The 13,217-nt window shown below is 32.8% G+C and overlaps 1 protein-coding gene across 1 annotated transcript in view; it reads right to left on the reverse strand.

The window, feature by feature from the left end:
- The window catches only part of LOC111045401 (tudor domain-containing protein 7), a 74,082-nt gene that overhangs the window by 50,240 nt on the left and 10,625 nt on the right, over positions 1-13,217 (reverse strand). Inside the window, exon 3 of the mRNA XM_039437236.1 lies at positions 5,610-5,870. Coding sequence (XP_039293170.1) covers positions 5,610-5,870 — 261 coding nt within the window. The remainder of the gene's footprint in view (positions 1-5,609; positions 5,871-13,217) is intronic.

Consider the following 13,217-nt stretch of genomic DNA (forward strand, 5'->3'; position numbering starts at 1 on the left):
GATCCTAGTTGTAAAGAGTAGAAGTGGTAGGTTTGCATAATTTTGAAAACCCCTGAAAAATACCCCTTTTTTGAAAACTCGTAGCTCTAGAATGAAAAATCGTATGGTCCTGCGCGACCACTCAATTTACTGGAAATTTCATTATCTTTAATATTTTAGAGAATGCTTTTTCTCGAAAAGTTGAAGGTTCTAAAGATTAAGTGGAGAACTTGAAAAAAGTCCGAAATTTTGGGTTTTTTTGGGAGTTTTGGGGGTGAAGCCGCCCTCTGGCGTGTTAGCAAATTTCAGATTAGAATTCAGCGCCCCAAAATACATATAGATCCGTCGCGAAAAATTCTTTCGGGCTGTTTCCTGAAAAACGTCCATTTGACTGGACTATTATACAAAACAGAAAAAAGTAATGAAGCATTAAAATAATTACCTGATTACTGTGTGGTAGATAGGGTGTAAATTTGAAAGATTGAAATTGGCTTCATTTGATATTTCTCACAAATTTTTGACAAGAGAAGTTTTTTCTTATGTCAAATTCACTAGTTTGTGATGTTGTTTATAATTGCATTCCCATTTCAGAGACATTAATATCATCATGAAACGACTTCGAAATTAAAATAATTATTAGATTGAAATGTACATTACAATTTAACTTATCATTGTGCTTTTAAGAAAATTAGGTGCAATAGCAAGGAAACTCAAACACAGGACCATTAAAAATTAAAATTAAGTAAAGGAAATCAGAATAATAGTGGATGATGAAGTTACAATTTATTTTTGTCAAAGATTTACAGTACCTTCGAACTCATAGGCTCAAAATTACTAAAATTCCTGCTTACAAAATATTATCAATTGTATTTTTATGCTTTATATTGAGTTACACTTAGCAAAATATAACATTATAAAGGTGGGAAAAAGTATTAAAATTAACTACATTAGGGTAACTCTATTTAATTCCTTGATTTTTTAGTCATGATTCAAAATGTTGACATAAAATATAAAAAAAATCATGCCCCCCCAAAAATGTTGATGGCGCAAATTGCGCCATGCCCCCCCTTGTGGGCACCCCTGATTCATCATCTTCTATTATTTTTGTTATCATATCGATTTTTCACCTCCACTCGCATCTTGTCATTCATTACACAAGGTTGGCAGAAGCTTTTCTTTATGTCGATTAATGTTGATTGAAATTGATTTTGATTAGGGCACCAAAAGAATAGATCATTTTCTATTTGAAGCATTCAAATTAAATCTTTTGAACATGATTTCTTATGACTTAGCATTCACAGATTTAGTTGGGTGAAGCTATTTGAAAATGTACCTGATTATCAATTTCATGGTTTTTATACCATTCTAGTTCATTGTGATCATTGAAGGGTTGAAGTGATGAGTTAGTTCAAGTGAATTCTAGTACACAAGTATATTGTGCTTATAATGGGCTCTTCTTTATTTTCTATCGATGTTTTGCTCCAGTAGAGAAAATTTAAAATGTTGGTTTTACATTTCATAAGCTTTATAAATAATATGAATTAACGGTAATATAAATTTGATAAGTCTAGTATTAAATTAATCTATGTTGATTTTCATTGTATCGCTTTGTATCAATGATACTTGCACTGTTTGCAATTCATCACTATTCTCTCAAGAATTAGTTTTTTATGAATTTCATGATCTGAAAATTGAAATTCAAATGCTATTTGGATGACGTTCACATTCCACTGGTTTTTTTTACAATAATTGTTACGTTGAAGAGTGAGGCAATTCAATCCATTTGGAAGTAAAAAGAAATCACAGTGCGATTTGAACAGTGGATAGTAACTTTGAAATTCAGTTGCTCAATTCATTTCAGCTTGATACTACCATTTGTAATTATAGTTGATCAGAAATATGCATTGTATAATATAATATAATGTTTATATTTCAGTTTGACTAATCTTCTATCACAGTCTCGCTTTCATTCATAAACATGATAATCCTAAATACGTTTATTACCTTAAAGATGTAGCTTATCTTACGTCGAACAATGTACAATACAAACAATTTTCATTAAATTACTATTATGATCATTGGAATTTCTGCCTGTGATTGAAAAAAGTAATTTTATGAGCCTTGAAATTCGTACCTAGAAAAAGTTGCATTATTACTAGAAATTTTGTTATTTTTACTATTTATTATAGGTACTGTACATTGATTTTTGTGATAATAGAGATCAACTACTTTATTCTGAATCAGGATAAGGATAAATGGGGGAATTGTGAGATGGGGATAACATCCATAGTTACATAGCATCATTTCGAAAGCTCTGATAATAATGATTTGAACGGAACTGCGATTCTGGCTTGGTATTGCCTCTTCATGTTCAGTGAGAATAGAAAGCTTCAGACTAATTCGTTCTCACTATATGTGATAATATTGGTAATATTTGTTAACATTTGTTAATATTTCAACCGAATGTGCAACAAATTAATCTACTTTCAGCTTGAAAATTTTCAACTTATCAGGAGTACAGTGTTATCATATAGTATCTCATGTAGGCCCACCCTTTTATTTTTTTGTTCACATGATCTGATGATATTCATTCCATTATCAAGTGTTCAAATTATAAAGAGTGATGGAACAAGATAAAACACAAGAAAAGCTATGAAAAGAAATTTTGAATCTTCATTTTTCACAAAATAAGGATAAGATGAAGGAGTCGGACACATAATATATCATGGAACTTCGTTGAAAAACATCAATATCTGAAACTAGAGTTATCAAATTGTGTTACCTCTGACTCGTATGGAGAAGGCACACTTCAAATTAATATAATAAATTCTGTGAGCAAACAACGAAATCCTGATTTTTATCATGAGCATGGTTAAATAAAGAAAATTGTAATATTTTTTTAGAGTATTGAAAAGTGAAAATCTATATACAGCGCATGTCAAAACAATAGACAAAATTAATTGTTTCGAGCGCCATAGTGTAAATGAGATGCAATGTAGACAGCAGTATTATTCTGTTTACTATGGTGAAGGGAGTCAGCCGCGTCGGCTGTTTCCCCTTCCACAGCGTCAACTTGAATCGCAAATACATAACAATATACATCAATGGATTTGCAATGAGAGTGGCTACATTAATTATTTGGCTCATTTTTCTTTAAAACTACTTGCTTTGAAGTTAATCGAAGAAAACAAAAAAATCAAATCGAAAAACCCCCAAATTTTTACATATATATTATTTTATCAAGAAAACTGTTGATCTTATTGAAAAAATGAATATAACTAATATTGTAGTCCATAATGTAACAAATCGAATGGCATATAATAGAATATTATATCAATGAGTACAGAGATAATTGATTTTCCGTGATTACCTGCATTTTTCAACTTTGAGGGGTGCTAGGGGGGAAAGCTCCAAGGGGATTTCTTGGGACTTTTGGGAGAATGACCCTCTGGGAGGGTTCTATCGATGGTAAAATATTCAGCTTTTATTTAATTTTTGGACCGAAAAAACCTTTATTGACTGGGCTATTAGTGATCACAGAAGAACCACAGAATGGAAAGTCGGCTAGTATCCTGACGCCAAAATCCGCCACCTTGAAAGAAAGTTTATGCATTGTAATATAGCGGTAGTTTTAATTTCTAACAAGATGATGCAGTCATGTGTCGTGGTTTTGGTGCACTCAAGTATTGGTTAGATTGATACTTTCCATTCTGTATGTATTCTGTGGCTGAACGGTTGCTCATGAGTCATGACTGAAAGATGTTTTCTCTGTTGCTTATTTTGTAAACAAAACTAGAACCTAATCTCATTGTATAATCAATTGAAATGAAAACCATCAAATGATTGGAGTTGTTAAAAATGCTTTGGATAATAGTTTAAATGTTATTGAATTTATGTAATCATGCATTTCTGTGCTCCCAAATACATTATAATAAAGTCCATTGTGATTGTAAACAACCTCGTATTCAACCATGTCTGTTTACGTTCAGCTACTCTACGTTCTTTTCCATCGTTTAAAAAAGTATGATGAGTTGATCAGTGAACGAACCGGATATGACGTTTTTTTTTCTTATCAGTTAGACCAAAAACCATGAAGAGGTATAAACTCACAATGCCTATGCCTTCCCATTGCTGGCTATTACTTGAAATTAAAGGCTGCCATTGAAGTATTTTAGCGCGAGATATTATATAATATATTTATATTTTTGTAATATTATAGATTAGAAAAATCTATATTTATAAATAATCTATATTTATATTTTTGTAATATTATAGATTACAAAAATCTTCAAGATCTTTAGTATGTAATAATCTTTCAGGTTGTCCCCTCAATGGCCGATTTCAATTCCAACTATACTAGCGCTGCATGTGAGTCTATGTATCGTTCAACGACCACATGTGCTTCGTTCAGAGCACATTCACTCACCGGTCTCATTGTTCACTCACCGATCAGTGGCTTTGAACTCAACCAATTGCATCAAGTTATAGTCGCGTTTATTATAATGCGTTTCTTCCTGGTTTAAAACAACAGCTTGCCTATTTCCGTTTCAACTGAGATGGTGCATATAGGCTCAAGCTAATATAGTATTGAATAATGAAGATATGGCCGCATTTGTTCCAATGTGTATTACATTTAGGCACTACTCACACTAGCGCGGCTCAAATCGTACGACTCCAGTCACGGATACCAGCCTTTCCAACCTTCACTTATTTAAAATTTATTGAGTAATTAAAGGCTTATTTTGATCGAACCTTTTTCAATGGCAAAAAATGAGTAGCCTAATTTTACTATTAAAAAAATGTAATGTCTTCTCGATTATATTCATGTTATTTCACTTCAAACCCTAACCTCACTTTACTGAACATGTAGAATACTCAAGTCCCACGTCTCTTGACAAACAGCATGTCAAGTCGCCTTGAATCTCAGTCTCGAGGAGCCATTGAATGAATTTGGAGTGCACGATCGGCTAAAACTCCAAACAGGAATCGTCTTATCATTTGAGGTTAAGATTATGATAAATGTTAAGGAGAAAATTGAATTTAAAGGTTAAAGTTAACTTGAAAGAAAGTTTGGGGTTAGGTTTTAGTTTTAAAATTACAATATGCTAGTACTATTCAGAATTTTTCAAACATTTTTGAATTTCGAATTAGAAATTTTGTCATCGTAGTTGACACTCACGATCAACACTCACTTTGAGAGCTGATGTATGAAGTCTCTTGGCGATTTGAGTCGCGCTAGTGTAAGTAGTGCCTTTGCCTTAGACCACCAGTTAGTCTAACACTAACCTTAGATGGAGCGTAAGGCCCGTTCCATCTATAATTTTGGCTACTGAAGAGAACGCTGATGTTGGCTACTCTGTCGGTTGGACTGTAAAGGTACCTACCTAAAGGTACTTGAGCGCCACGAGCATGCGCAGTTCACTTTTCATCAGCTGATGCTACACTTTGTATCTGTGCCTTACTGTTTCTGTACAAGTACAGATATAATCAGTTGCTAAGAAGTGAAATGCGCGTGTTCGTGGGTCTTAACGCAGCTCAAGAGGATCAGAATGCATGCACACTACTCTATTCCTCCTCAAGACACTTACATTTCAACCATATTCTCGTGTTTACACAAAATTCTCACTAACCTGACGCTGTAGACGGCAAAATTGTCTTTCCATATAATACACATCACATTTCTTGATTTTCTCCCACTCGCCGACGTCGATCAGTAAACAATTGAAGTGTTGATCGTCTTCGAGTATGTCGTACACACACACGCGAAACCATGCGTCATTCAGCTGCCCGACGTAGAGCAAGCCAATTTCGATTGCTTCCAGTGGAACTCTCGAGCCAAACCCTTCCGAATAGTATCTTTCCATTTCATCAATCATAGATTCATACTTCCCCTGAAACCAAAAATAATGTGTAAATTATGATACTACAGGATCACCGATATAATAGAACATTCACTAGAAAAAAAACTAATATGCTCAGCAATCTTTCTTGATGTAACACAAACTTATGACAAGGTGTGTCAAAAAGACTGATCAAGAAACTTGCTAAAATCCTCCCAATATAACTAGTAATAAGGACAATCAAAAACAAAAAGTCAGAAGGTCATGATGGATTCTCTAATTGGTTGGTAAAGAAATGTGATATTTTTATTTATACACCTCTTGCCTTTATAATAAACAAATTTTTTGAGATGGGTGTACTCCCCAGCAACTTGAAGATTGTAAAAGTTATTCCACTGTTTAAAAGTAAGGAGAGGGATAACTTAGAGAAGTATAGGCCGGTGTCAATTGTATCCACATTCTCAAAAATATTTGAAAAAGTATTAGAAACTAGAATTGTGTATTTCTTTAATAAGTTCGGCCTTCTTAGATAGTGTTGACCAGCATGGGTTCATAAAAGGAAAATCTGCAGAAACAGCAGTTGTTACCTTTGTAAATAGAATTATTGATAATTTGGATAAAAAAAACTGCCACTTTTGTTGACCTGTCAAATAGTGTATGTTGTATTGGTTTTTTTTGGTGGATGTATGAATTCGTTTCAGAGGTTGGAGTGTGTACATTTTTAGGTATTCTAATATTAGTATCTTATATTCTGGTCTTAACTGGCAATTTCATGTGGATCACACTACTTGTTCTAAACTAAGTTCAGTTACTTTTATTTTAAGAACACTATCCCGTTATTGTACTTTCAATATACTAAAATGTTGCTATATTTGAATGTCATCTGAGGTATGGAGTAACAGTTTGGAGCAATTCCTCTGGAAGAAATGTAAGAAAAATATTTATTTTTATTTTCAAAAAAAAAACCATTAGATTTATGTGTCAACTGATAAGGTATCAGTCCTACCGAGAATATTTTAAAATTAAAAGTATTCTCACATTTCCATCTTTGTTCATATACAAGACTATCCTTAGCACCGTTGATAATAATTTTCTACCCACTAATAGCAATATCCACAGCCATAGAACAAGAACTGTTAATAACTATCATTTACCTAATGTTAATTTAGCGATAGCAAAGAAAAATCCATTTTATCAAAGAATAAATTTTTACAATGGGTAATATAGGTGTATCTTTCTTTATGTTGGTTGGACTGTTGATTTGCATTGATGATGTATTCTTTGTTCATTTGTACTTTTATCTAGGCAAGTTTAAAACAGCTATTTCAATTCAATCATCACTGGCATGCTGTTAATTATGGCAGCTACTAGGGATGGGTATCGATACATCGATGTTTAAAAACATCGATGTTTCAACATCAAACATCGATGTTTTTAACATCGAAGTTTACTGTTCGATGTTTTTCACTTATCGATGGTTTTACCTAGACATCGGTCATCCGATGTTTTTCCCAACTAAAAAGTAAAAACAATTCTAATTTTTTTATTTGATACAAGTTTTTTTTTATTTTTTTGTTTGAAGAGGATTATCTTGAGAGCAATAAGCAATAGTAACAGAATTACAATCATTATATCTATCATATTTAGTGTAGTATTCTGTTTAGTGTTTTTTGTGAATATAGATCACTCTTGTGAAAGATCTCGCATAAGTTTTGATTTCCTGCAGATTGCTATTTTTATTTTTCAATCAGGCTCTCTGTATTTTTATGTGAGACTGTTGGATACTCTAGAAGATTTACATTACTTCTGTGGCCCGTGTCAAGGTTAGATAGTTAGTTATTTAGAATTGAATAAGAGGTCGGATTCTTCGTTTCTTAGGAAGAAAGAGTTTTTTCTTACCACAATTATTTCCTCAACCTGTGTTTAACTCTAATCAATCTAGCTCTGGAAAAGATGTCCTCGTATTGTAAGGAGTGCAGAGATCCATATAAAAAAACTTAATCCATTTTCATTTCCTAAAAAATCTATCAGGTATTGAATGAATACGATATGAGTATCAATGATTGCTAAAATTAGCTTAGGGTGAATTTCAAGACCGAATCCTCAAGGATATCCCGAGAGGTTTCAGACTAAACCATGAAGATGACAAATCTTGTGAACTAGAGTTGATGTATTTATCTAGTCACAACCTGACTTCAATTATTCGAAAGACTGTTACTTGAATACCACAAGTCCAAAATTGCTGTGATTCCAGTTAGTAACTGTTGAAATATTGGAACAATAGCTCCAGATAAAATTGTAGTCACTTTAGAAGCTCTTTTGTGCTCTACAATCTGAGATCAGGTATAGCGATCTATCTCATATTCCAGGTACACCTGACAACAATGCTCCTTGTATTGTGAAAAAGACCTAATTTTCAGCTTCAAGCATCATCACCAACTACATTGTCCTCACATTGATATTTCGCACAACGACATAAGTTCTTGAGATTATGTTCTATGAGAATCACCCGTAAGATACACTTCATTTCAGTATTTCCTAGTGGAGAGGCGCGCTTAAGGACACCTCAAGGATCAAAATTTCAAACACATAACTTTTGACACAATGCTCAGATTTCATCGTACTACACTTCATCCTTCTCGGTTCGTCACGGCGGTTCAAAATCATGCATAATAAGTCAAATTCGGTCGAAAAATGGAAAAATTATTGTTTAGTGTACTTAAGCCCATATTCCAATACACAGAAAATGACCAATTTCTATATTCAAAGTTGCATGTCTTGTGAAATACTTCTGATAAAATTTCCAATTTCACAATCTTGTGAGAATGTGAAAATTGTCCCCTTCTACCCACTCCAATAAATAATACTTTCGATTCCAAAACAATTTGGAAGTTAAGATTTTAAAAATGGCGATTTCAGTTTTTACATTTTTTTCGTAATTTTACTGTTGATCAAGAGTTTCTAAAACGAGTCTGATACATCATAGAAACTTACGATTGATTACAAATTGTAGATAAATTCATCCTGTACGAGCTCAGTTGCCTAAAATCCATCTTGAATCACTTTTAGCTATCATAGAACTGCCGAAACCGTTAATATGAGAAAAATATCTACAATTTCCGGATTTTTTTCAACAATCAAATTTCACTTTACGAACATATTTTTTCATGAATTGTTTGCAGCAGATGAAATAGAAAATTCTATTGTACATTTCAAGATCATGTAATAATTTTTATAATAAGGGGTTACCGAGATACATAGCTTTGAATATAGAAATTGGCCATTTCTTATGTATTGAATATGAATAAGTACCTACACTCAACAATAAATTTTCTATTTTTTGACCGAATTTGACTGTTGATGCATGATTTTGAACCACCTTGGCGAGCCGAGAAGGATGAAGTGTAGTACGATGAAATCTGAGCATTGTGTCAAAAGTAAATTATAAGTGTTTGAAATTTTGATCCTTGAGGTGTCCTTAAGCGTGCCTCTACTAGGAAATACTGAAATTGAGTGGATCTAACGGGTGATTCTTACCCATGAACTTATGTCATTGTGCGAAATATCAATGTGAAGACAAAGTAGATGGTGATTATGGTTGAAGCTGAAAATTAGGTGATTTCCACAATACAAGGAGCATTGTTGTCAGGTGTACCTGGAAATCTATATGACATAGAGCGCTCTACCTGATCTCAGATTGTATAGCACAAAAATACGCCTAGAGGGATTTTGAAATATACATCTAAATTGTAACAATCGGAAGATATTGTTGATTAAAAACTAAAATTCATCAAAATTGATTTTTTCTTCAAATTTTACTCATTTTTGAAAAAATATTTATTTTATTTAGTGAATTTTCTAGAATCATACATCTCGACAGATTATTCAGAGTAAAACAAGGTGATGAAGAAGCTGAGTGGAAGGAAATAAGGCTGGAGTTCCACAAGGAAGTGTTCTGGGACAGATTCTTCCTGTGCCCTTCACAAGTGATATTCCTCAATTGGATCAAGTTACAATTCCAACAAATATTGCTGATGAAACATCAATATTGGCAGAAGGTAAACAGCTGCAGAAGCGGCAACCAAATTGCAGAATGCCACCAACAAATTCAATGACTGGACCAAGAAATGGCGAATGCAATTAACACTCTTACCGAAGCCTTGTATCTCAGATTGATCATTTTTACTTCGAATTTTAAAACTAAATACTTTATGAAAATAGTGTTTTTAAGACGAATACACGCAATTAAGCTAAAACTATATTAATTATCTGTAATTATATTAAAACACATTAGTGTTTATTATATCAATAGTGAGTTGTGTTTTTTCTGGTTCTAAATTTTGTCAAATTACGCAAAAATGTTCCAATTAATTAATGGTGATATGAGTGTGATATTTTTGTTTTTTATTCTGTTTTCAACCGTCAAAATTTAAAATTCTTAGTTTTCGTTGTTTTTTAGTGAAAATGGACTAAATTTTAGAAAAGTGAAACCATAACCCTATTTCGGACTTGTTATCTAAATTTGGGAGAGAAATAGTACAAGGAGTATCCTTAGTTTTTCTCTCCCAATCAGTGCTACTCTGTAGAAATTATAAATAAATAAAAAACAAAAAATAAAATAAAAAACATTAATTATCTGTGTTTATTTATGTGTATATATAATTAACTTAATTATATATTAATTATATTAAAACACATTAATTATCTGTGAAAACTCAATATTAACCTGAGAATCTTTATTCTTGGATGGTTTATGATCTATCAAAACTAGATTTAGGGAACAACTTCTTCTGTACATTTCAACCATACTTTTTCACTAAAATCAGAATCATCTATTTCTTTCACTACTCAAAGCGTCACCATCATTGATTTCAACATGGAAAAAGTGTAATTAGATCTCCAAACCCTGGATCTCGAGGGTCAAAACGCTCTCGAAAACAACTTTGATTGCCACTATTATTAGGGTATCAATACAGATTATAGCTCAATACCGTAGACGCTCAATACCGTAGTCGAAAACGACTTTGATTGCCACTAATTATTAGGGTATCAATATAGATTATAGTTCAATACCGTAGACGCTTCTAATAAACATAAATGTGAGATAAATAAGAATAAGAAATAACCTGTTTAAACACAAACAGAGGCCAAAGGTCAGCAAGACCTCATGTCAAACTTCATCCGGCAAATCTATTTGAAGACCCTTTTAAAATTCATAAAAACCAACAAAACAAACATCTTCTCAAATACTGTAGACGTTAGCAATAAACAGCTATGTGATTTAAATTAAAATAAGAAATAATCAGTTCATACACTAACAGAAACCAAAGGTCAGCATCAAGACCTCAACGCAAGTACAATACCTTAGAGGGATCAAGGTACTACACTAAAATGTGAATTTTTTTATGTAGTATTTTGTTCTCCTACCAATTAAAAACACGTTAAAATATGTCATCTTAATCAGGAATTTAGGCCGGGTTTCACCAGGAACTAAACGTGTCGTTAGAGGACGCGTAAAATCCAATTAGCACTTGACTGACAAAATCGGATTTCACCACACGCCGTTAGAGCTAATGAGCCGTTATAGAGTAAACTGGCCAATTTGGTCTGTTAACATCTGTAATCTGTTGTAAAGAAAAAATTGCGGCGCTCTGTTTACTGTCATGTTTAAAGTAGTTTGTTGAAGTTATGTTTAATTTATTCGCGGTTTTTACAATTATTTTTTGATGATTTTAATAATTTGGATGAAATTGACTTATTTTTCAATAAGATTGACAAGATGCCTTCTTTCACTGTTCATGGATGTTGGGTACCTTCTTCTTTTGAAAGCTTTAGGCAACACAACATTGACAGAATTACTAGAAGACATCCTGTGAAATTTGAAATTTTACTTATTCACAAGAAAAACAAATCTATAAAACAATTATTAAAACACTAAAACCTAAATTAAATTTATTAAATCATACAACTACAAAAAACTGCACTATAATTATTATTAATTAAAATTTGTAGGCTAATATCCACTCAATTTTGTAAACAAAACTTGTGGTTTCGGAATCTAATTGGATTTTCTAGGTTAGGTTTTACATGCTAACAATGTGAAACAAGTGTCACGGCGGCGCACTGCCACCCTGATCCACTCTAATCTGTCGTTTCGTAACGAGACATTAGTTTTCGTTGGTGAAATCAAATTTCTGAGGGCCAGTTGCACGTCCGTCTGTTAGATAAGGACATTAACGTCGATTAACAAATCAGCGTTAGTTTTACGGATTCATTTCTGTTCCACCAAGATCGGTTAGTTTTTAAACCCGATTAAGTTTACCGGTTAACTAACCAAGATTTTAAGGGTTTCACAATCCGGCAACACTGTAATTTAACTGACACAAAATAATTAAGCTTATGTTATTGAAACGGTGAATTTGAAACTGAAAAAATATTAATAAACGAAATCATGGTCCAATATTATTAGACAAAGAAAAAATGAGTTTGATTTCAATTATTCTAATAAGAGAGAATATTTACATAATAGAAAACTGATAATGATAGGTATATTTTAAGGTAAAAATGAGGTTATATTATTGAAGCGGTGAATTTGACCATTCAATACAGAGGCATGCACCATAAAAATGCTCTGTCTGTCGCCAGTGTCATGTGCTATGCTGCTAACAGACGACAACAGATCGAAAACTAACCTCAAAAATCAGAATCTAATTTTGAATGCTAATATCAGCTGAATACTTCTCTATTTTGTTGGTGAATAAAATTCATTCATATATTTGGCCCATACTTTGATTTTTTAGTTTTTTACCAAAAACTAATTGGAAGACAGCTATCAGTAGGTACCTAACTGGCGTTAGTTGGATTTAATTCACCGTGAATGGCCTGTTAAAAATCTTTTACGTCGATTAGTTTAACCAGCTTTATTTTTCGATTTTTACCTTTGTGCAACCAAATTTTCTTCGTTTCAACTAATCGCGGTTAAAATTGTGCCAATTAATCGGAATTAAAAATTGTTTACGCCGGTTAGTTTAATCGGCGTTATCGATTGAAATTTCTGTTTTGTGAAACCAAAATGCATCGGTTAGCACTAATCTCGATTAAAGTAGCCTACAGCATTTAAACGTGATTAAACGTTAACCGACGTACGAAAAACTGGGGGTTAATCTTTCGTTAAAGTCATCAGTTAATTGGAGACTACTAAGCGGAGCGTTAATGTGAATTTGGTGAAACTCGCCCTTAAATGAATTATTATAGCTTCTATTCTTCACTATTTCTAGTGTGTAGTGTGCACACATCTAACAGTAACCTATTCCTGTTGAGATTGTAAAATGTGCACACACTGGACAATCATAGCACGGCATGTGTGTAGAGGATTTCGCATGTCTAAATCCATGTTCC

The sequence above is a fragment of the Nilaparvata lugens genome, chromosome 1 (genome assembly GCF_014356525.2).
Source record: "Nilaparvata lugens isolate BPH chromosome 1, ASM1435652v1, whole genome shotgun sequence".
NCBI classification, from domain to species: Eukaryota; Metazoa; Arthropoda; class Insecta; order Hemiptera; family Delphacidae; genus Nilaparvata; species Nilaparvata lugens.